Here is a 26,009-nt window from a genome sequence, read left to right as displayed (position 1 = left end):
AAGAACAGAGATAATGAAAGGAAAAGATCTGCCCCGGGGGACTAATTATATCCAATCCTTTTTTATTGTCACTATTGTCTCTGCAAGAGTGTTTAGTCCATAATTACAAAGTATCCATTTGCATCAGATGCGGCCCTTTTCAATATGCATTACATTCACTTCACAGTCACACTGAATTAACAGCAAATCATTTCAAGAAGAAATTTCTTCAAAGATTAAGAGTGTGTGCGCGTGTGCTCAGTCGCATCTGACTCTTTGCAACCCTATGGACTGTAGCCTGCCATGCTCCTCTGTCCATGGAAGGCTATAGTCTATGGGGTTCCAAACAGTTGGACACGACTGAAGGATTAAGAGTAGGCCTTACTAAAATGGATTATACTTAATCTGAAAATAGAAGATTTATATTTTGGAACATTAACCATCTCCCTCTCTTGGAACAACAGAGTAACATATCGCTAGCTCTTGTTCCTGGCACAATTTGGCTGTCAAAAAATGCTAATTAAATTAATGAATAACCGAGAGCTAAATATAACTGCATAAGTAGTTTCAGCAGCAAAATATATCCTTCACAGTATCTCTCAACCAAGAAGAGATGCATTCCAAATTTTCATGGTACATATCAATCTATCTTCCCTGTATGTTGGGGTCCTTCAGGGAGCTGTTTCAGCAAGAGAACTCTTCTCAGAAAATATTTCATAGACTATAGCATATTCAAACTAGTGTCAACAAGATTCATTTCCTTGATTTCAAAAGATGTTACTGGTTGTCTTTTTGTGGTGTGGGTTTTGATGTCAGCCTGATGTATGGAATTTTGTCAGAAATTTCACAGCCTTTCCCCCTATAATCGTTGTTATTTAATCGCTTAGTCGTGTCTGACTTTTTTGTGACCCCATGGACTGCAGCCTGCCAGGCTCCTCTGTCCAAGGGATTTCCCAGGCAAGAATACTGGAGTGGTTTGCCATTTCTTTCTCCAGGGGATCTTCCTGACACAGGGAATGAACATGCGTATTCTGCCTTGGCAGGTAGATTCTTTACCACTAAGCCACCAGGGAAGCCCTTTCCTATAATAGGTAATTTAAAAAATTAATATATCCACTTCTCACATGTACTGACTTTTAAACTTGGTTCTTTTATGCAATTTTATAAATTTGGTATCCGTGGATTTTGAACCAATCATACACCCTTAATGCCAATCACGTCTGAGTGGGTAGCTTTCGATTCCACAATTCATATGAGAGGTACACTGAAACATGACCATTCAGCCCCACTGTGCCTCTTCGTAGCATTATGTCTGATGTAGAGCTCTGGCCTCTTATCATAACAGACACTTGTGCCTGAAACCATCTCCTGATGGGAGGGAATGATCTGTCAAGAGCCTTTAAAAGCCCCAAGCATAATCCTGCCGAAAAGAAGGAAGTAAATGAGTCACTTTATGGGGAAGCTCCCTAACCTTTCCAGGTCACAAGGGACTTATTCAGAAAATCCTTTCCTGGAGCATTAAATTGCACCCTAGTGGTTTTCAAGACTGTGACTGGGGAAGTTAATCACCTATCAAGAAAAAGCAGTTCTCTCCTGTTTTCACAAGGAGGTTCAGGGCCATTATTTCCACAGTTCTACATCTTGGACTTTGGGCTATCTTGAGCACATTGATGTAAAATGTATAAAATCTCTGTCTGCAGATTTAAAAAACACCTTTACGAGAGTTAAACCTCTTTCAGCTTGAGATGGTCTCGGTTGAATTTATTTTGCCGTAGTAGACCTCCCTCAGCATTTCACATGCATTCTCACTGTTGCAAGAAAAACCGGAAGAACAAAAAAACACTTGGGGAGCTTCCACTAGAACCTTTGGATTACAGCTGTGTTCATCTTTAAAGCTAGGTCTGTCTGTCTTTGCCCTGTGCTCAGTCGTGCCTGACTGTTTTCGACCCCATGGACTGTAGCCGGCCAGGCTCCTCTGTCCATGGGATTCTCCAGACAAGAATACTGGGGAGGGTTGCCATGCCCTCCTCCAGGGGGATCCTCCTGAATTAGGAACCTGTGTCTCCTGCATTGCAGGCAGATTCTTTACCTGCTGTGCTTTCAGCTGAACTAAATTTTTAAGTCTGCCGCAAAATTCACGCCTATTCCTTTCTTCAGAAGAGCACACAAATGCTTTTTGCAGTTTAACATGGTATAAGAACGTAAATGACAATTCTATGTCAGGTGGAACATAGAAGTCTTGTACAAGCAACAGGAGAAATGGGATAAATTCTCATGACAGGCTCCATTCCGTGTTTCCTCCAGCTTTGGTAATATGGAGGCATTAGGTACACTCCCTCCCAGTATATCCAGATTACTATTTGGCTTCCCATGTCATAACAGAGCACAGCAATACTCAGGCAAAGCCATCTCCCATCCCTTCCCCCCTCCACAAGAAGGCAGATGACTTCCGAGTAGGGACAAGGTACCAAAGCCTCTATATATTCTATCCTAACAATCTTTCTCTTCTTGGGGATCCAAGTATCTTTCTACTTCACGGTCTCATCTCAACTTTAGATTAATCCCTTTGTTCTTCTAATTATAGCGAACAAAAAGCCAGAACAATGTTAATCGCAAAAAGAGTAGAATAATTAACCCCAATCTGCAAACGGAAGAGGTCTTCCTAATTAAGCCACTTGTTCCAAGCTATACGAAGGCAAACTTGGAAATTAAAGACAGGTGTTTATACTCTACTTTAAAATATAGAAAATAAAGGTGGTTTTAATCCTGTCATTCACAAATGAGGGGTGTTGGACTATTTGTCAAATCTGGTAAGTTTCATAATTTTTTTTTCTGGGATATTTTGCTAGTTCTCACAAATAACTTATTTTAGTTACTGTGACATAAGAAGAAATACATGTTTGGTCTCTGCCCCCAGTTCCTGACATAGAGCTCCTAACGCCTTTGTAAAATCTGGTGACCAGAGCATCTTTTGTTTTAATATTTGGTCTTAGTCTTTGATTCCAGACAGGAGAGCTTATTAGACTCTTGGAGGGTGTTTCACGTGCTAATGAGGTGACTCTTGGAGGATGGGAACTGGATGCTGGAGGAACCAACCCTGTGATTAGAGGGGTTGTAGCTTTCAGCCACATTATCTGACCTCCAGGGAGGGGAAGAGGGGCTGCAGATTGAGTTTAACCACCAGTGGTCAATGATTTAATCATTCATGGTTATCTACTAGAATCTTCCCCACCAAAAACCCCTTAACAATGGAATGCAGAGAGCTTCCAGGTTGGAGAACATGTCGGGGTGTGAGGAGGGTACCATGCCTGGAGAAGGCATGCAGACTCCATACCCCTTACCCACATACCTTGCTCTATAGTCTCTTCCATATGGCTGTTCCCGAGTCCTATCCTTTTTAATAAACTGCTAGGAGTAAATAAAGCTCTGTGAGTTGTTCCAGTGAATTATCAAATGTGAGGAGGGTCCCCCCAACCGATTTACAGCTAGTCCATCAGAAATACAAGGTGAAAATCTGGGATCTGTGACTGGCTTTGAAGCCTTAACCCATGGGGATCTACATGAACTAGGGGTTGTGATATCAGAATTCTTTCATGTGGGGGAAAACCTACCACATATTTGGTGTCAGAGTACTGAGAGTAAATAGTTCTTCCTTTAGTTACACAGACCCCAGCTATACACTAGTGAAGACAATATACAGAACTGAAATTTAGAACCTGGTCTTTGGATCAGCTTAGATGCATGGGATACAGAGCTTGGATCTGCCGACTGCGAGCAAAGAGGGGCCAGAAATTGTTTGGACTTGTAGGTCTTCAATTCTTATTTAGTTACGCAGTGAGACATATTGAAGCACTTAACGATGAACAGGATTATTAATGCAATCCAGACGGCAAAGCCCACAGAGTTGAGGAAGAAATCATAAACAAAAGATGTTTTAAAATACCGCAGACCCTTGGGAAGCTTTGTCAAGTGGTCTGATCATCTGACAAGTGCCAACTGTGACACACTCTTGACTTCTTAAGAGAGAGTTGCAACAGTATGCTTCAATCTTGTATATTCACACTTAGATTCTGGCATTTTTACTTCACAATTCCTCTAAGTGGCCACACCATGTTCAAAGATAGGCATATGTATATTTCTTTCAATTTCACCCTCTTCTCATACTACCTAACCACCTTGATCTAACCACAGGGCTCTGACTTGCTAGAAACAGTATAAGGAAACTCAAGATAAAGCTTATGTTGGGGAGGAAGAAATTTTCTTCTAGGCTTCCAGGTTATTCTAGCTGATCTAACAATTAAATTGACATGAGACAGATTAAGAAGAGGAAAAGCAAACAGAAGTTGAAAAACATGTATACATGAGAGAGACCCAGGAAAACTGAGTAATACACCAAAATGACAGAAAGCCCCACCTTAAATACTGCTGCTGCTGCTAAGTCGCTTCAGTCGTGTCTGACTCTGTGCGACCCGGTAGACGGCAGCCCACCAGGCTCTCTCGTCCCTGGGATTCTCCAGGCAAGAACACTGGAGTGGGTTGCCATTTCCTTCTCCAATGCATGAAAGTGAAGTCGCTCAGTCATGTCCGACTCTTCCCAACCCCATGGACTGCAGCCTATGAGGCGCCTCCGTCCATGGGATTTTTCAGGTAAGAGAACTGGAGTGCGGTGCCAACGTCTTCTCCGCCTTAAATACTACTCTCAGCTAAAGACAAGAGGATGTTGGAGGTTTGGGACTTCAAAGGGGAGGAAGGCAATTAACACGGAGGGGGTGGGAAAGAAACCAAATGCTTGGTAAACAAATGTTTGCAGGGCCATGCAGACACAATGGGACACAGAAGAATTTTAACAGACTTTCCTCTGTGTCTACGCACGCAGTTCATACTTTCGTTACGTATGATGACAACTCCCTCCCTCAAACAGGTCCTCTGTCTACATTCTTTTCGGCACTTAGGCACAAGGAAGCTCAAAGATTCTTCCTGAGTCTTTTGAGTCTCAAAACTAATCAGCCTAAGTTAATCCTCGTGCCAAAGAGACACATTCTGGGGTGGTAAATTTTGCTCCCCTACACTTACAGAAATCCGAATATAACCGAGGACCTTTAAACTGATCCATGGAGGAGCTTCCTAAAACGAGTGAACTTCCTGAAACCCATGTGTAATTTTGTGTGCACACATGCATGTTTCTAGGGAAGGATCTCTTACTGCCATCTGTTCTGTACAGCAGATAACTGTAAGACCAGACATTAAGTAGCTGCTGGATTATTAAATAACGTACTATGAATTTCTTTAAAAAACTGAAATATTTATGTCTTCATAATGGGTTTTAAAATAAAACCTCATGAGAAATGCTGGGCTGGATGAAGCACAAGCTGGAATCAAGATTGCCAGGAGAAATATCACTAACCTCAGATATGCAGATGACACCATCCTTATGGCAGAAAGTGAAGAAGAACTAAAGAGCCTCTTGATGAAAGTGAAAGAGGAGAGTGAAAAAGTTGGCTTAAAGCTCAACATTCAGAAAAGGAAGATCATGGCATCCGGTCCCATCACTTCATGGGAAATAGATGGGGAAACAGTGGCTGACTTTATTTTTTTGGGTTCCAAAATCACTGCAGATGGTTACTGCAGCCATGAAATTAAAAGACATTCCTTGGAAGGAAAGTTATGACCAACCTAGACAGCACATTAAAAAGCAGAGACATTACTCTGCCAACAAAGGTCTGTCTAGTCAAAGCTATGTTTTTTCCAGTGGTCATGTATGGATGTAAGAGTTGGACTACAAAGAAAGCTGAGCCCAAAGAATTGATGCTTTTGAACTGTGGTGTTGGAGAAGACTCTTGAGAGTCCCTTGGACTGCAAGGAGATCTAACCAGTCCATCCTAAAGGAAATCAGTCCTGAATATTCATTGGAAGGACTGATGTTGAAGCTGAAACTCCAATACTTTGGCTACCTGATGCGAAGAGCTGATTCATTGGAAAAGACTCTGATGCTGGGAGGGATTGGCGGCAGGAGGAGAAGGGGACGACAGAGGATGAGATGGTTGGATGGCATCACTGACTCAATGGACATGAGTTTGAGTAAGCTCTGCGAGTTGGTGAAGGACCTGGCGTGCTGCAGTCTATGGGGTTGCAAAGAGTCAGACACGACTGAGCGACTGAACTGAACTGAATGGGTTTTTAAGAATGAACAAAAATAGATATGGTAAAGAACCTGCCAGCCAATGTAGGAGACATAAGAGACATGGGTCTAATCCCTGGGTTGGGAAGATCCCCTGGAAGAGGGCACGGTAACCCACTCCAGTATTCTTGCCTGGAGAAGCCCATGGACGGAGGAGCCTGGTGGGCCACAGTCCATGGGGTGACAAAGAGTCGGACACGACTGAAGAGACTTAGCATGGCACAGCACATGCAACCTTTGCTAGAGCAAATATGACATATCCCAGTACTGTCTGTTTGACAGCACTGGATGAAGAGCTGTTTTGACGTAGAAGCCATGACTAAGTGGGGCTGTGCCATGGAGGCAATCTGGGTGATGAACATGGACTCAGGCACAGGACAGCGTTCAAGCTGATGCCTTGCTTATACACTTCTTACCTTTCTATATAACTTAATTCAAATTCAATTAAAAACAGAAAACACGACTGTCTCTCATCACACACTTCCCACTGGTCTTTAGTCAGACCTCTTTATTCAGCTTGGCAAAGAGTCAAAGCAAGTTAAGGAGTAATACTGAGAGGCTTTCCCAGACTAGCATGCAAACCACACAGCAGTTTATAGCACTTTGTCTAATAAATGCAAACTCTCCCATTTGTCTTTCTACCAACCATCTGATAGGAAGTCTGTCCTTAAAAGCTCTCGAGTGAACAAGTTCCCTTGTACTTACCAAGTTTTACAAATCTCAACGAAAAGGAAATGAATGATGAATGAACGAAAAATATATAAAGTACAGGGTAGCTACCTTTCCCAAAGATGATTTTCAAGCTAGCAGTCTGTTAAGTACATGCTGATCAGCTTTACAAAATTCTGGTAATACTGAAAACTTGAAGGTGGAATGTCAAACTCATCTCCCTCAATGCCTTCACGTATTAAGATCTCAGCAAATGATTTTTCACTTTATCCGTTATATTGACTGACTTAGTTGGCACTTCCTCATACTGTCACTAACTGATTACTGTCTTTTTAAAAAAAAAAAATTGCTCGCCTTTTTTTCTTCAATAATTGCTACTTTGTTATTGAACACATATGACCCTAATGTTAAAGTTTACACAATAGCATTGAGCAAAATCTCAATGTAGGGGAAAAACCATGCTCATCAATGGCAATCTCACGAAGAATTCACTAAAGAATTGTATGAAGACATTTCAGGAATCTCAACAAAATTTAACATTTGGCTGAACTGATCTAGTATACTGTTAGTGGGAGTGTGAATTGGTACAGCCATTATGGAAAACAGTGCGCAGATTTCTCGAAAAAATTAAAAATGGATTTACCATACGATCCAGTGATTGACCCTTCAATATTTATGCAAAGGAAGTAATAGTGAAAGTGTTAGTCGCTCAGGCCTGTCTGGCTCTTTGTGATCCCATGGGCAGCCCACCAGGCTCCTCTGTCCTAGAATTCTCCAGGCAAGAATACTGGAGTGGGTTGCCATGCCCTCCTCCAGCGGGTCTCCCTGACCCAGGGATTGAATCTGCATCTCCTTCATTACAGGCAAATTCGTCACCAACTGAGTCACAAAGGGAAGCTCTATACAAAGCAAATGAAGACGCTAATTTGGAAAGATACATGCACTACAGTGTTCGCAGGAGTCTTATTTACAATAGCCAGGATATAGAAGAAACCTAAGTGCCAGACACTAGAGAAAGAACATGTGGTGTACACACACACACAGGAATATCAGCCATAAAAAAGACTGAAATTTTATCATTTGTGACAAGGATGGACCTGGGCGGGGGAGGGGGCATTTTACACTTAGTGAAATAAATCAAAGACAAATGCTGTGCTTTTCACTTATATGGGGAATTCAACCAAACAAAAGAAATCAACAAATACAGCAAAACAGAAACAGACTCACAGATACAGAGAACAAACTAATGGTCCCCAGCAGGAGGAGAGAAAGAATGGGTGAAGTTGGTGAAGGAGATTACTAGGTAGAAACTTCCAGTTATAAAAGGAACAGTCTCAGAGATGTAATGTACAACATGGTGAATACAGTCAGAGATATTAAAATAACTTTGTATGATATACAATCTATCTATAAAAAATAAAGAACACATTATTATTTTTATACCTGAAATTAATATAATGTAAGTCAACTATACTTCAGTCAAAAGAAAAAAAGGAAAAGAAGTGAGGAAGAAAAGGGAACAGGTGCTAAAGAAACTGCCAATTTTTTTTTCTCTCAATTAAATGTCAAGAGTCTGAGTATGAAGCATCAGATACAAGCATGAAATTAAGTTTAGTATGGATAAAGTGGCTGCAATGCAGTATTTAGTATTCAAATTTGGTACGGATAAGATATTTCATAAGACACAGAAGGAAAAAAAACACTTCTGGCACACAGACACACAGAAAGACAGACAGATACATACGAATGGATATTTTCTAACAGAAGATTCAGACTATCTGTAAAGACACCCAAAATTGTAGAATTCAAAAGAAAGCTTTGGTTTTTGTCTCTCATCTTCAAAACAACACTTCAGTGCATAATAGTTAGGAGCTCCTAAATTTTTCCAGATCTAAGCCTACAACACACACAGGAATATCAGAACAGAATATTATTTTAAACAGAAATTACTATGCAGCCTTTGGGGCTTCCCAGGTGGCATAGTGGTAAAAAACCTGCCAATGACGGAGATGTAACAGATGCGGGTTCAATCCCTGGGTCGGGAAGACCCCCTGGAGGAGGGCATGGCATTCCACTTCAGTATTCTTGCCTGGAGAATTCCAGGACAGAGGAGCCTGGCGAGCTAAAGTCCATGGGTTCGCAAGGAGTCAGACATAACTGAAGCATCTTAGCATGCATGCAGGCTTTGGTTTATCTGTACAGGATCCCACATAAGTCTAGTTTCTCTTCAGATTACAGAGGATTTTGAACAGTCAGGCAATATAATAATCTTTTCTCCATCTATGAAGTAGACCCTGCCAATTACAGGAGGGAAGGCTCAGACAGTATTTAAATCAATAGTTCATGAGGCCATGAGTTGCTTAAATTTGAGCTCTGTGAAAGTAAGAAGCCAAAGTCCTATATTTGGTGATAATTTAGTTTAAAGTAGTACATATGTTCAGTAGCTTAAAGTCCTCCAAGGATGATGGAAGGTTAACCACGTGTGATGCAACTTTATTGACTATGCCAAAGCTTTTGACTGTGTGAATCATAACAAACTGTGAAAAATTCTTAAAGAGATGGGAATACCAGACCACCTGACCTAGCTCCTGAGAAATCTGTATGCGGGCAAGGAACAACAGTTAGAACCGGACATAGAACAATGGACTGGTTCCAAATTGGGAAAGGAGTATTCAAGGCTGTATATTGGCACCCTGTTTATTTAACTCATATGCAGAGTACACTGGGGCTTCCCTGATAGCTCAGTTGGTAAAGAATCCACCTGCAATGCAAGAGACCCTAGTTCAATTCCTGGATGGGGAAGATCCGCTAGAGAAGGGACAGGCTACCCACTCCAGTATTCCTGGGCTTCCCTTGTGGCTCAGCTGGTAAAGAATATGCCTGCAATGCGGGAGACCTGGGTTCGATACCTGGGTTGGGAAGATCCCCTGGAAAAGGGAAGGCAGAATATATCATGTGAAATGTTGGGCTGGATGAAGCACAAGCTGGAATCAAGATTGCTGGGAGAAATATCAATAACCTCAGACATGCAGATGACACTGCCCTTATGAGAGAAAGCGAAGAGGAACTAAAGAGCCTCTTGATAAAAGTGAAAGAGGAGAGTGAAAAAGTTGGCTTAAATCTCAACATTCAAAAAAAGAAGATCAGGGCATCCAGTCCCATCACTTCATGGCAAATAGATGGGGAAACAATGGAAACAGTGACATACTTTTATCTTCTTGGGCTCCAAAATCACTGCAGATGGTGATTGCCGCCATGAAATTAAGATGCTTGCTCTTTGGACCTCAATTCAGTTCAGTTCAGTTGCTCAGTCATGTCCGACTCTCTGCGACCCCATGAATCGCAGCATGCCAGGCCTCCCTGTCCATTACCAACTCCCGGTGTTCACTCAGATTCATGTCCATGGAGTCAGTGATGCCATCCAGCCATCTCATCCTCTGTCATCCTCTTCTCCTCCTGCCCCCAGTCCCTCCCAGCATCAGGATCTTTTCCAATGAGAGCATATTAAAAAGCAGAAACAAAATTGCTTTGCCAACAAAGGTCCGTCTAGTCAAAGCTATGGTTTTTCCAGTTGTCACGTATGGATGTGAGAGTTGCACTGTAAAGAAAGCTGAGCGCCAAAGAAGCGATGCTTTTGAATGGTGGTGTTGTAGAAGACTCTTGAGAGTCACTTGGATAGCAAGGAGATCAAACCAGTCCATCTTAAAGGAAATCATTCTTGAATATTCATTGGAAGGACTGATGCTGAAGCTAAAACTCCAGTCCTTTGGCTACCTGATGTGAGGAGTTGACTCACTGGAAAAGACCCTGATGCTGGGAAAGATTGAAGGCAGGAGGAGAAGGGGATGACAGAGGATGAGACAACCGGTTGGATGGCATTGCGACTTGATGGACATGAGTTTGAGCAAGCTCCGGGAGTTGATGATGGACAGGGAGGCCTGGTGTGTTGCAGTCCATGGGGTTGCAAAGAATTGGACAGGACTGAGTGACTGAACTGAACTGATGCAACTTTGGAGAGGAATTTAACTTTTCTGGGGAAAAAAGTATACCTCCTTTTTTCTTCCAAGGAAATATATAGAGAAGTGAAAATCTTGAAGAGCTTGTCATTAGAAGAGTCACTAGCCTTCTACAGATTAAGAGTTTATCCTAGTGGGGCTTCCCAGCTGGCACTAGTGGTAAAGAATCTTCCTGTCAATGCAGGAGCTATAAGACACACGGGTTCCATCCCTGGGTCAGGAAGATCCCCTTGAGTAGGAAGTGGCAACTACTCCAGTATTCTTGCCTGGAGAATCCCGTGGACAGAGGAGCCTGGCGGGCTACAGTCCATGGGGTTACAAAGAGTCAGACATGACTGACTGACTGAGCATACAAAAGGACGCAACTGTGCTCTAAGTTTTTTATTCCAGGGGATGGGAGTGGAAGGGGGAGGAGGATGAAAGGACAAGAATAGACTGTTTCAGCAACTGTAATATTTTAAGTATATATACGTGCCAGGTCGCTTCAGTCGTGTCCGACTCTTTGAAACCCTATGTATGGACTGTAGCCTGGGGCGCTCCTCTGGCCATGGGATTCTCCAGGCAAAAATACTGGAGTGTGTTGCTATGCCCTCCTCTGATTCAAACAGTGTACTTGTAGGTTGGGCACTCAATACATTAGTCAGGAGGCATGTAATTAATCAAAAAAGGAAATCTGGAACATAAAGCAACAGACTCTGGGACTCACAAATGAAATTCATGGTAGAGTAAGGAATTCTAGTTGCACAAATACATCATCACGTCATACTCCCAAGCTTGGGTTAAAAAAAAAATAGAAATATGGATTAAACTTAAGCTTCAAAGGGACTGTGTATAAACGATGCATGCTATTTCACATTCCCCACTTACAAAGTCTGAGACCATTTGGTACAATATGGTCAGGGTTAGTTGAGTTCAGTCGCTCAGTTGTGTCCAACTCTTTGCGACCCCATGAACCACAGCATGCCAGGCCTCCCTGTCCATCATCAACTGCCAGAGTCTACCCAAACCCATGTCCATTGAGTCAGTGATGCCATCCAACCATCTCATCCTCTGTCGTCCCGTTCTCCTCCTGCCCTCAATCTTTCCCAACATCAGGGTCATTTCCAGTGAGTCAGCTCCGCACATCAGGTGGCCAAAGGACTGGAGTTTTAGTTTCAGCATCAGTCCCTCCAATGAACACCCAGGACTGATCTCCTTTAGGAAGGACTGGTTGGATCTCCTTGCAGTCCAAGGGACTCTCAAGAGTCTTCTCCAGCACCACAGTTCAAAAGCATTAATTCTTTGGCACTCAGCTTTCTTTATAGTCCAGCTCTCACATTCATACATGACCACTGGAAAAACCATAGCCTTGACTAGACGGACCTTTGTTGACAAAGTAATGTCTCTGCTTTTTAATATGCTGTCTAGGTTGGTCATAACTTTCCTTCCAAGGAGTAAGCATGTTTTAATTTTGTGGGTGCAATCACCACCTGCATTTTAGAGCCCCGCAGAATAAAGTCAGCCACTGTTTCTCCATCTATTTGACCATCACTTTATGGTCAGGGTTAAGGGGATAATTATTCAGAAGGTGATATCAGGTATAGAATCTATAGTAAAAACCTGGCTAATGCATTTTCTTATATTCAACTAACAATTATTAAATATTTCATACTTTCCAGCCATTGAGTTAAATATGAGGGAGATTTCAGAAACATTTATGACTCCAATACTAGACATGACCTTTTTCAGATAGTTATTGTCAGGCTCTTGGTATGTCTTTCAACAGTAATATATAAACCTCCTAAGAAGGGATTTAGAATTTTCTCCCATTTTCTAAACTGCAGAGCTAAGTGTGTGTCAAGATATATGTTAAAATTCAAATAAAACAGACAATGTCAATAACTTAACAGAAATGGTCAGTAATGGGATTGCAAAGAGTTGGACTCAACTTAGCAACTGAACAGCAACAATAATAACTATTCTTGATCTTTGTTCTGTACAGACCCAGTTTTATTACATGGGAGAATTTTATGTATTTCTAGGTAAGACTTCACTGTGAATACTTGGTTCAATCAATGACAATCTGATTTTTCTGACTGTAAAACAATTCTTGTTAATCCAATTTTTAATTTTCTTTTCAAATAAACATGTCTAATTCTACATGATGTGATCAACAGACTCAGGGCACATAATTATGACCAATCTGAATTTATCCCCTTTGATAACACAAGCAGCTTTGGCAAACATTCCTCTTGTTACAGTCTTTCCTGTGATGGCTGATGAGGCTGAACTGAAAGATCTGAAATGTGTGTTTGTTAAAGATTCCATTCAGTCCTCATTTTATTTTCAGCTCTGTCAATGACCATCTAGGAAAGATCTTACTTCAGTAATTGGACCTTTAGCTGCAATCCTTCATTAAATGTCAGCTATGAAGGTTCTGCTCTCAACGGCCCCCACCCTGCCTATCTCTGGCAAATGATGTTGATGACCCCGATCTCAAAATCAAGTCCTATAAAAAAAAAAGGGAGCATAATTAAGGAACTCATTCTCTAAACATACTGAACAGAATTTTACTGAGTAGTGTTTGGACATAGATTTTTTTTCCTGAATAGAAAATGAAAATGCTAATGTGAATATTCTTCATCAAAAGCTTATTGTTCTGAGAGGAAGCCTGGTCTGGTTGGAAGGCACTGCGGGGGTCAACTGTGATTCACAGATCCACCCTGTCCCTTACCAGTGGTGTCACCCTGGACCAGCCACTCAATCTCAGTGATGTCATTGGTAGAACAAGGTCAATACTATTTCATGATCTGGAAGAGTATCAGGAGCTCTTTCATGGTTCCTCCGAGTTTTCTGCACTAAATCTTAGTATAGAAAAAAAAAAATGAGGAGAATACATGCAAGTGGGTGACTTTTTGGTTTGGTTACATAATGTAGACACAGACTTCTACTGTCAGCCAAGATTTTGTAGAGGGAACCAGCTTTACTCTGCTCCTGCTAGCAACCAAAAAATGGAGAAAATATCTAGAACTATATTTCTGTAAGATGTCAGCTATCAGGGGAAGGACAGAGACCAGCAAGAAATGAGAAACTAACGCTGTGAGCTCTACGACTGCCTATGTTTACTGCCTTGAGTTTCCAGGCTACGGTTCCAGGTTTGGGAACCCAGTTAGAGCCTGGTAGATTCCAGAGAGCTGAAGACTTGGATTTGGAGTCTGGAGACAGGGAGGTGCCTGACAATCAAAGGACGGAAAACTGGAGAGGAAGGAGCTGTTTGGAGAGAGGATCTGGAGAGGATGCCCTGTGAGAATGCAGCTGACTAGTGACGGTTATTAGTGTCACACACGTGAAGGAAACTGAGGCCACAGGAAAAAACAGTCATCCGAAAGGATTTGAGGCAAGTGTCCAGTGTTCACACAGGGTCAGAAATAGTACTTATTCCCATCATCCAGACGGAAAAACTCAGCTTTCACTGATAACTGCATTTATCTGCACTATAGAACAAAGCTCAGAAATAGTCATTGTTGTTGCTGTTCAGTCACTAAGTTGAGTCCAATTCTTTGAGTCCCATGGACTGCAGCATGCACTGTCTCCTGGAGTTTGCTCAAACTCATGTCCACTGAGTTGGTGACACCATCTAACAATCTCTCATCAAATCAGTCAATCCTAAAGGAAATCAACCGTGAATATTCACTGGAAGGACTGATGCTGAAGCTGAAGCTCTAATACTTTGGCCACCTGATACGACAAGCCAACTCATTTGAAAAGATCCTGATGCTGGGAAAGATTTCAGGCAGGAGAAGAAGGGGACAACAGAAGATTAGGAATAGTTACAGGTATCCAAAAATACCCAGCACTCTGAAGGTGAACGTCACAATATCTGACAACTGATAAAAAAATTCCAAAGGTTCAAAAATTAAATAAAGATATGGAAGACATGAAACAAACAAACAAAAATCCAGACTCACTTTCTACATGTGAAAACTATAATGTATGATATGAAAAACAGCCAAATGGGATTAAGGGAAAATTGAAATATACTAGGTTACATCATAATCAAATTGCTCTAGGCTAGTGATAAAGGAAAATATGCTAAAAGCAGCCAGATTAAAAAAAAGATGTATTATTTAAAGAGAAGTAAAGAAAAGGATGATATCAGTATTTTTGTTGCAAACAATGCAACTAAGAAGACAATGGAGCATCATCATTAAGGCAGCTGAAGAAAAACTTCAACCCGGAATTCTATTCTAGTAAACATATCTTTTTAGACAAAGGTAAACTAAAGATATTTTCAGACATACCTGAGCAAAGACTAAAATAATAAAGAGTTATAGTTAAAAGCCACCAAAGGACACAACACAGAATCATTAAATATATTAAATTAATCCAAAAGGTAGCCAAAAAAGAAAAAGGAATAAGGAACAAGATGGGACTAAAAACAAACAGCACAAAGATAAGATTTAGGCAGTCATAATAGTAACTTCATTTAAATGGTCTTCTTAGTTAAAGGGGAAGTCCCAAGTACATGCTGCCCACAAGAAATGCCCTTCAAATATAAACAAATAGGCTAAACCAAAGCACAAGGATGGAAAAATGATACAATATGATACATTAATCAAAAGAAAGCTAGAGTAGCTTAATATCAGACACAGTAATTTCAGAGCAAAACATGTGACTATGGACAAAAGGAGGTCATTTCACAATGATTGTGGTAGAAGGTGGTAAGGAGAATGTAACAACACTGAATATTTATGCACCTAAAAACAGAGCTTCTGGGGACTTCCATGGTGGTGCAGTGGCTAAGACTCCACACTCCCAGTGTAGGGGGCTGGGTTTGATCCCTGGTTAGGGAGCTAGATCCCACATGCTGCCACTAAGAGTTTATATGCCGCAACTAAAGATCTTGCAAGCCTCAACGAAGATCCAGGATGCCTCGTGCCGCAACGAAGACCTGATGCAGCCAAATAAACAAACAAATGAAAAGTCCAGAGCCTCAAAATACGTAGAGCAAAACCTGAGGGCATCACATCAGAAAGAGATCAATCCACGATCACAGCTGGGAATTTCAAAATCCCTAACTTGGTAATGGACAGAACAAACAGACATAATGTACAGAGACTCAAGCTCAGAATGTTCCTTACATCCAGTGTAAGCTCTCCTTGAAGCCTCCTTGAGGAGAACTGGGCGTGCACGGCCTTTGGCATTTATCCCTGAACACAAATAAGTTCCTTTGCTGTGGATGTCATGACCAAATAAGGCTCTTACCCCTAGAGAATGTGGCTGCTGCTACCAGCAGGAAATGTGAGTTCCTCTTATTCCACAAAAACTCCTTATGACCCAGCCAAATCTCAGATTTTGTTGATCTCAGTTACATCACGTGACCAGGTTACATCTAAATTCCTCCCAGCTACTGTGGTTCCCTGACTTCAGCGGTTCCACGAATGATCATCATCCAAGGCTTCCCAGGTGGTAAAGGACCTCCCTGCCCATGCAGGAGATACAAGGGATGCAGGTTTGATCCTGGGGTTGGGAAGATCTCTTGGAGGAGACCATGACCACCCACTCTAATATTCTTGCCTGAACAATCCCATGGGCAGAGGAGCCTGGTGGATTACAGTCCACAGGGTGGAGAAGGATCGGACACAACTGAACAACTCAAATCAGGTCTTGCACTGTGAGTCCCTGGGAAGCCTGTGCGACTCCTCCGTGGAAGGTGTGTCTACTGTGCAGAGATGGCCCTGGGACACTTCAACCTTCAAGATAAAATAGGCTGAGGTTGAACTTGTGATTAAGGGTGCTTTTGGCATTTCTCCTGATATCTTTCTAATGGCCTTCTGTCCCCATGTCCCCACGCCTACTGTCTGCTGTGCCCGGAGAGGTGAAGGGATGCCTACCCGAGGGGGCACAGCCTGCAGGGCGGTGATGTAATTCTCCAGGGCCAGGCGGCGGCGGTCGTTGAGCATGGCTTCCACCCTGGCCATGTGCGTCTCCACCAGCTGCTGCCTCTCGTTGGCTGCTTCCTGCTCCAGAGACTCCACCTTCTCCTGGAAGTGCTGCCAGCACAAACACAGGCGTGTGACAATCGGGAACTGGACAAATGGGACGGAGCAGCAATTCAAGGCTTTTTTTTTAATCCTTGAATTATACACAGTATTTTATTTCCATTATTTTAAATTATTTATTTAAATTATTTAATTAACATCAGAAAGTTAATTAGCATTGTGAATGTTACATCTAGTTATAGCTAAGGAATAGGCTCCCTGTGAGCTTTCCTGATGGTTCCTGGTAAAGCTACCATCCTTCCTGGTAAACCAACCTTCCCTGATAGTTCCTGGTAAAGCTATCATCCTTCCTGGTAAACCAACCTTCCCTGATGGTTCCTGGTAAAGCTACCATCCTTCCTGGTAAACCAACCTTCCCTGATCGTTCAGACGGTAAAGAATCTGCCTGCAAAGCTGGAGACCTAGGTTCGATCCCTGGATTGGGAGGAAGCCCTGGAGAAGGGAATGGCTACCGACTTCAGTCTTCTTGCTGGAAGAATTCCATGGACAGAGGAGCCTGGTGGGCTACAGTCCTTGGTACCTCAAAGAGTTGGACACGACTGAGCGATCATGCATTCAACAGGCTCAGTAGTAAAAAGAATCCGCTTGCCAATGCAGAAGATGTGGGTTCAGTCCCTGAGTTGGGCAGATCCCCTGGAGAAGGAAATGGTAACCCACTCCAGGACTCTTGTCTGGGAAATCTCATGGACAGAAGAGCCTGGCAGGCTACAGTCCACGCGGTCCCAAAAGAGTCAGACACAACTTAGTGACTAAATGGCAGTAGCATAAACAAAACACTGAGTTTTAACAAGCCCTTCAGATGATTCTGCTACTACACAAAGTTCAAATCTTTTAAAAGAGATATCATACTTCCTTCTCTTCAAAGAGTTCAGTCATTTCAACATTTTGACGAATTCAGCACGTTTTATGGGTTCTCCTCACTTCCTTGCTTTCCATCCCCAGATCTAATTTCTCAATGTAAATTCATTATTTTATACGGTCCCTAAAAATCGATTTGACTAACCATAATGCAGGATAAATATATGTATTCTTGAAACTCTAAATTACATGCCTATTTAGAAAACTCCTCTCTTACTCAAAACTTTAAGAAAATGACCATGATAATCTCATGTGTTACTGAAGGTAATTCTAAGAGTGGTTCTTGTCAGAAATTCAATTTATCATGTAAATTGGCCACGGGGAAGAAGTAGTAGAAGACTAGGGCAATCTACAAGCCATATTATTAATCAAAATTAGGCTTTAGGTAACAATACGACTTTTACAGAAATGAATTATAACAAGCTGTTTGGGAGCAAATATTAGGCAGGTTTTAAGCAACTGAATTACTAGATATTGAATAGTAATAGTCGAATTTGAAGGAAATAATGAGCAATCATGCACACGAGATTCCAGCAGACGCTGGAAAAGGTGCAGGCACTCCATCAACCAGGGTTGTGGGCGTGTGCTGCTCTGTGGTGGGTACGAGATGGGTTTACCTGGATCACTGCCTTCTTATCAGCTTTAGGCAAGTTCTTTGCTTGACGTTCGGCCTCTTCCCACTCTCTCATGACCTACAGAAGGAATAAATCATTGAAAACCATCAATTTTTCTTTCAAATACGCATTTCATGAGCTACCATCGCTGTTCTTTCTACATTTGACATTTTATTAAAAATTTGTTTTTACAGTTTTTTTTATGTGAAACATTTTTAAAGTCTTTATTGAATTTGTTACAATATTGCTTCTGTTTTATGTTTTGGCCAGGAAGCACGCGGGATCTTAGCTTGCAGGGATCAAACCCATATCTTCTGCATCAGAAGGTGAAGTCTTAACCACTGGACTTCCAGGAAAGTTCCATACACTTGACATTTTAAATATGCAAAAAACGATCACATTTCATTCCTCGCTCAATAATATCTAACCTCCCACTAAGATGTAAATAATCTGTCACAGCAGTATAGTAAACACAAATGTACACATTTATTGCAAGGATATGGCCCTTTGAAGGCTTCCCTGGTGGCTGAAATGGTAAAGAATCGGCCTGCAATGTGGGAGACCTGGGTTTTATCCCTGGGTTGGGAAGATCCCCTGGAGGAGGGCATGGTTACCCACTCTGGTATTCCTGCCCAGAGAATCCCCATTGACAGAGGACACTGGTGTGTGACAGTCTATGGGGTGGCAAAGAGTTGGATGTGACTGAGCAACTAAGCACACAGCTCTTTGAAACAAAGTTGGTTTTTTTCTTCTCCTGAGAAATAGCCAAAAGTCATTTTATTTGACGTACACAAATGCCAACGATCCATAAAACACGCAGATTTTCTGAACAAGGTTTTCCAACATTATATTCAGCACACTGGTTTTAGTCTTTTGTGAAGGTAAGTTATAAAATCTCAGTTCTATATTTTTCAAACAGTACAAAGGGGAACACAACCATAAATAACATTCTATGCATGTGTACACAAGCAGTGAACACAGTGCCAAAATGAAGTACATGATGGAGGCAGGAAAAGACTTCTATCGTCAAAAATCCTAAGATCCCTCCCACCAAAGAACTGAGGATGATTAGAACCTTCTGCTCGCCAAGTCATCTCATAAACAGCAGAGGATGCTCTAGATTCCTCCACACGTTCCAGGACAGCACACATTACAATGTTCTGAATGCAGCAGAAAGCATTCTTGTAAGTAACACTAATACAGTAACCAGGCTAATCTGTTTTGTAGGAAAATAAGACGTCCTCCTCTCATCCATAATGTTTACTTGGGATTTCTCTAAGAGAAGTTCACCCACCGATTTGAATGCTGAGGAAAAGTCTGCAGCTGTGGATGCTGTTGAAAGAAAATGATACTTGATTCTTACCACCTACAGCTTCCTTTTCCTTTTCAAGAGTACCACTCACTATCAAGCAGAGATTTTAAAGTGTAGCTCATACTTGAGCAAGGTAAGGTAAAGAAAAGAAAGATCTAGTAAGCAAAATAATGGTCTGTTGACAGCTGTGTACTTGCAGACTTGGTGGATACACAAAGCAGAGACAGTGATGTCTGTACTATAAGAGCCTGTTATTTACAGGTACTTATTCCAAAGGAATTGCCTTTTTTTTCTGACATCCTTCAAGATAACAACAACAACAAAAAAGCTTGGCATAAATAACTATGGATAGAGAAGTTCTATGAGAATATCACATCATCAAGTCCAGTTTTAAATTAGACAGTTTATTGTTTATTAGGTTTGCTTCATTGTAGAAACTACAGGACAGGCTTCATGTTGCTTTCACGAAATTATGAGGAAAAAAGGATGGAATGACTTTTCTATTACAAGTGCAAGTGAAAGTCGCTCAGTTGTGTCTGACTCTTGGCAACCCCATGGACTAAACAGTCCATGGAACTCTCCAGGCCAGAACACTGGAGTGGGTAGCTGTTCCCTTCTCCAGGGGATCTTCCCAACACAGGGACAAAACAAAGGTCTCCTGCATTGCAGGCAGATTCTTTACTCTCTGAGCCACCATGGAAGCCCCTATTACAAGTGAAGAGCATATAAAAAATAATCTAGCACGTTCAGAGAAAAATTGAGAAATGCCAGGCTGCTATGAACAAGAATAGAATACTGAAGGAATGAAACACATTTCCCCAGATACTTTGGTGGCTCCAAGAAGTTAATGAAGGGCACTTATGAGATGAGGCAACTGAAGGCTACTTCTGCTTTATAGATGAGATAAGCCTTGCAATAAAAATACTTCAATTTCCTGCCTCGAGAATGTTCATGGTGGCTGTATTCTACCATGAGTTCCTCAGGTAAGGAATCTCAAAATTAGTTTGAGAGAGAAGTCAAATGTTTTATTGGGATGTGAAGAACTGATTTCCTGTATTACACTGAATTTCAATATTCAATATTCAGAACGTTCAGCTTTGAGCAGGGGAATCCATGGAATAACTAAGGAGACTTACTTAGCTAGAAAAAGCCTCTTGATAAAAGTGAAAGAGGAGAGTGAAAAAGCTGGCTTGAAGCTCAACAATCAGAAAACTAAGATCATGGCATCTGGTCCCATCACTTTATGGCCAATAGATGGGGAAACAGTGTCAGACTTTATTTTTGGGGGCTACAAAATCACTGCAGATGGTGATTGCAGCCATGAAATTAAAAGACGTTTACTCCTTAGAAGGAAAGTTATGACCAACCTAGATAGCATATTCAAAAGCAGAGACATTACTTTGCCAACAAAGGTCCATCTAGTCAAGGCTATGGTTTTTCCAGTAGTCATGTATGGATGTGAGTTGGACTGTGAAGAAAGCTGAGTGCCGAAGAATTGATGCTTTTGAACTGTGGTGTTGGAGAAGACTCTTGAGAGTCCCTTGGACTGCAAGGAGATCTAACCTGTCCATTCTAAAGGAAATCAGTCCTGGGTGTTCACTGGAAGGACTAATGCTAAAGCTGAAACTCCAATACTTTGTCTACCTCATGCGAAGAGTTGACTCATTGGACAAGACTCTGATGCTGGGAGGGATTGAAGGCAGGAGGAGAAGGGGATGACAGAGGGTGAGATGGCTGGGTGGCATCACTGACTTGATGGACATGAGTTTGAGTGAACTCCGGGAGTTGGTGATGGAGGCCTGGTGTGCTGCGATTCATGGGGTTGCAAAGAGTTTGACGCGACTGAAAGGAACTGAACTTAGCTAATTAATTGAAAATAAGCATTCCTATAGAAATGAAACAAATTTTTGATTCTCAGAGCAACTGAAGAATAACTACACCTTTGTGAATAAAACAACGCGCCTGCACCATCACACTAGGCCTACTTCCTGAAAGATAAACACACAGTGGGCGCAATATCTCCTTTTGAACAAATGCTTTCCACTGAGGTTCACTGATAATGCATCAGATCACTCTTGACCTGCTAAATACCAGGTCCAGGACTGAGAGCTTTACAAAATCTCTTTTGTTTAATTGATTCCTCACACCAGCCTGTGAGATTAGGCATGGACATCCTCATTTTTATGAACCAGGTTAAGTTACCTGCTCAAAGTTAGGGAGGAAAGTAAAGGAGAAGGACAGATGTAAACCGAGATCTCTGTGGCTCTGAAGACCATGTTATTGTCCCCTGTAGCCCAATCAGCCATGATATAATGGCAAATCCAACAGGTGAGCTATGTTTATTTATATTTGGTGACAGGAAAAAAGGCTGTTCCTAAGATACTGATGCTTATCTTAAAAATAACAAATGTCGAGAAAGGTCAACTTCCATTTTGAAGAACTTTATTTGAAGGATATATTAAAACCATTAAATAATACATAATAAATGATTATTTGGATTCTTGTATTTGCTAGATACTATTCATAACATGTGTGTGTGTTAGTCACTCAGTTGTGTCCAACTCTTTGTGACCCCATGGTCTGCAGCCCAGCAGGCTCCTCTGTCCATGGGATTCTCCAGGCAAAAACACTGGAGTGCTTGCCATTCCCTTCTCCATTCACAACAGAGAACAACAAAAGTCTGTAAGTTCAGAGTTATCATGCGCCCCAACAACAAAAACACTCCAAATACCCAAACCCTTCAAATTCTCTGTATTTCTAAGAAAACAAATAACAAAAACTATAATAAAAATCATTTTAAAACATGATATTTTTAAATTAAAAATTCTCCAGATCTAGACTTCACAGTGGCCCCCTATAATCTTATAAAGCAATTTTCCACTGCATGCACAAAAGTATCAGTATCATTTGGATTTATGGATCTTCAAAGACTTGGCTGCTTCAAGCAGAGAAAATGACAACTAATACAGAGAGATTTAGGAGGCAGGCAAGTTCAAAGTCAAACAGCGCCCAGAATTCAGTACCATAAATTATGATGATAAATGTTGATCTCAAGCATCTCATACTCCCATGATCACTGGAATGTAATAGACAACATTCTCTGCTCCAGGATAACATTCTTTAAATTATCTCAGATATGGGTAATGACTAGAAGACAATGAAAGTCCATCAAAACATATATGAACTAAGTCATGGCTTAAACAGGTGTGCTAAACTAAAATGAAGTTACTCTTCTGGAGAGATCTATATTATCTGAAAAAGAGTATTTGACGTCAGTTTAATTCACGGAATCAAAATGACCAATAAACGCTGGGAAGAATTCAGAATCTGTCTTTTCTTTAAAAAAATAGTGACTAGGTGGGTTCATGATAGAAGTGTAAGGTTAGGAAGGCACCGTATACACATGTATAGGGACTGAACAATTATAATCCAGCTGGAGGAATAAAACTGGTGAGCAAAATATTTAATTAAATGCAAAGAGGAAAGACTTTGTCCCACTCTGAGGACTTCGTGAGTGGGGCAATGACTGAGAAGCGTCCATGTGAAGAAGAGTTGGTTCCTTTCCAGAGCTCCATGCTGAGACCAAAGAGAAGTCCATGATGAGCTGAACATGTGTTGAGCCGAGTGGTTTAAGGCTGCCTATACGGGGATGTTGGCAGTTGAGGCAGGAGAGGAAGTAAGGAAGGCTGGAGTTGGGGTGCAGGGGGTTGGGGTGCCTGGGCAGGCACTGGAAATGCCAAGCCGAGCATTCAGTGTTTATTTTGTTAGCATTCTTTTGGGGGGCCCCATTGTCTCAAAAGTGGATTCTGAGGGCAATAAGAAGGTCCTAAAAGCTTCACAAACAAGCAGTGAGACCGGACTAAAGTTTCAAAGATGTCTTTTCTATGGCAACAAGTGTGGCGGGTGATACTCATCCTTCTTAACTGTAATTCTACATCGTTTGTATCTTTCCTAAAGAATAATCCTATTTTTCAGAAGAACTGGCTTCAGGTGAAACCTCACTACTCCAATCTAGCTAGGTTTCTACTTTATTTTTTTTACTTTTATTTATTTATTTTTTGGCTGAGCTGCACAGCATGTGGGATCTTAGTTCCTTAACCAGGATCAAACCTGTGCCCTCCACAGTGGAAGTTCAGAGTCTTGCCCATTAAAGCACCATGGAAATCCCTAGCTACCTTTCTAGTTCAATTTGCTTTTAAGTCTTCATCATAGGCAACAACTATATCTGCACATTACACTCTAGAGCCCAAGTATTATAATTATGGTGTTTTTCCTTTAATGTTATTATTCCTAAGTAGTTCCAAATACTCTGGTGACTCATTAAAAAAAAAAAGTCTTTCCAGATACATTAGAAGTTCTATGGTTAAATACATGTTTTATTTTTATTTAGGTAGGTGAAGGCAACAGATCAGAAGACTGCTACCACTGAAAAAACTTTAAGTCACAGTTCCCAAGAGGAGGTGACAAGTCATGCCATGTGGCAGAGGGGCAGGGGGGTTGAGGGCGACACAGGAAAGCACCAGGGTGGTCAGGAGGCAAAGGGAGTGAAGGAAAACTGCGGTAGGAACATTCACTATGGCTTTTGTGGGAAGAAATGTGCAAGGCAGGGTAAGCAGGCTTAACGGGTATAAAATTGGCTAGTGTGAATACTTTGGATGGGCCCTGGGGTAGAGGGGCTCTCCCACATTGTCTGATACTTAAACCTTGGGGTGGGAAGGGCAGGTGATAGTGGACTGAAGTGCAAGAGACTGTAAAGAGGGTAGCTGAGGGGTACGGGCTTTGGATTGGTGGCTGTGTATATGAAAGGAGCCTTTGCAGGCCAGTCATCTGCTAACCCTAGGAACTGGCCAGCCCTGTGACAATCTCCCTGGGATTAGGAAGGCCTCAGATGTCAAATCACCAGAAAATAAAAAGCTATGATCAATGTCCTCTACTAAAGACAGATTATGATCTTACAAAATTTATGCCAGGTTCATGAATCTTGTTCAGTGTTTATCATGGGAACTTTGAAGTATATGTGCTAAACATGACAAAAATCAGTCACATCTTCTGGTATTTACATAGAATATTAACACCAAAAAAGTGTGGTTGACTTTAACCTGAGATCTTTCTTCATTCACTCATGTATGTTTCTTAAATATAACTTTTCCTATTATTTCTTCATATAGACTACAAGTTGGAAAGGTGATTGGAAGTAAGTGATGGACACGTATTTGTTTAATGACTGAAGAATCTAGAAAGGGCTAAAATCCTCAGTATTATCTTCCTCTAATTGCTCAGAAAGTTAAGAATCTGTCTGTAATGCAGAACACCTGGGTTCGATCTCTGGGTTGAGAAAATCCCCTGGAGAATTCCATGGACAGAGGAGCCCCGAGGGCTGCAGTCCATGGATTACAACCAACACTTTTACTTTCAATGCAATATCCAGCACCTGGTAGCAAGCATACCTTAAATTGTAGTTGGTATTACTACATACAAATTCTAGAGGAGGAAATGACAACCCATTCCAGTATTCTTCCCTGGAGAATCCCAAGGACAGAGGAGCCTGGCAGGTTACATTCCATGGGGTTGCAAGAGTCAGACACGACTTAGTGACTAAACCACCACCAAAATCACTGCAGATGGTGACTGCAGCCATGAAATTAAAAGATGCTTGCTCCTTGGAAGAAATCTATGACCAACCTAGACAGCATATTAAAAAGCAAAGACATTACTTTGCCAACAAAGTCAAACTATGGTTTTTCCAGTAGTCATGTATGGATGTGAGAGTTGTACTACAAAGAAAGCTGAGCGCTGAAGAATTGATGCTTTTGAACTGTGGTGTTGGAGAAGACTCTTGAGAGTCCCTTGGACTGCAAGGAGATCCAACCAGTCCATTCTAAAGGAAATCAGTCCTGAATATTCATTGGAAGGACTGATACTGAAGCTGAAGCTCCAACACTTTGGCCAGCTGATGGGAAGAACTGACTCATTAAAAAAGACTCTGATACTGGGAAAGATTGAAGGCAGGAGGAGAAGGGGATGACAGAGGATGAGATGGTTGGATGGCATCACCAACTCAATGGATATGAGTTCAAGCAAGCTCCGGGAGTTGGTGATGGACAGGGAAGCCTGGTGTGCTGCAGTCCATGGGGTTGCAAAGAGTCGGACACAACTGAACGACTGAACTGAACTGAACTGAGCACACATGCATGATTTAAAAAACCAGGGTTTGCAGCCCAGTGTAGCGAAAAAAAGCATTGTACTAGGAGCAAGAAACGCTTGGGTTCCAAATGCCTCTCTGAGAAGCCAAACGCTTGAACCTTTATTGCATTATCTATCATTTATAGGACTAGATGACTA

General features: G+C 41.6%; 1 protein-coding gene across 5 annotated transcripts in view; it reads right to left on the bottom strand.

Annotated features, from left to right (window-relative positions):
- APP (amyloid beta precursor protein) overlaps nucleotides 1-26,009 on the bottom strand; it is a 312,932-nt gene that overhangs the window by 78,982 nt on the left and 207,941 nt on the right. For all 5 annotated transcript variants that reach the window (XM_052648165.1, XM_052648141.1, XM_052648149.1 and 2 more), the window contains 2 exons: nucleotides 18,359-18,433; nucleotides 16,716-16,874 (listed from right to left, as the gene is read on the bottom strand). In XM_052648165.1, coding sequence (XP_052504125.1) covers nucleotides 16,716-16,874; nucleotides 18,359-18,433 — 234 coding nt within the window. The remainder of the gene's footprint in view (nucleotides 1-16,715; nucleotides 16,875-18,358; nucleotides 18,434-26,009) is intronic.

The sequence above is a fragment of the Budorcas taxicolor genome, chromosome 1 (assembly GCF_023091745.1).
Source record: "Budorcas taxicolor isolate Tak-1 chromosome 1, Takin1.1, whole genome shotgun sequence".
NCBI lineage: Eukaryota > Metazoa > Chordata > Mammalia > Artiodactyla > Bovidae > Budorcas > Budorcas taxicolor.
This window is presented reverse-complemented; position numbering and strand designations above follow the sequence as displayed.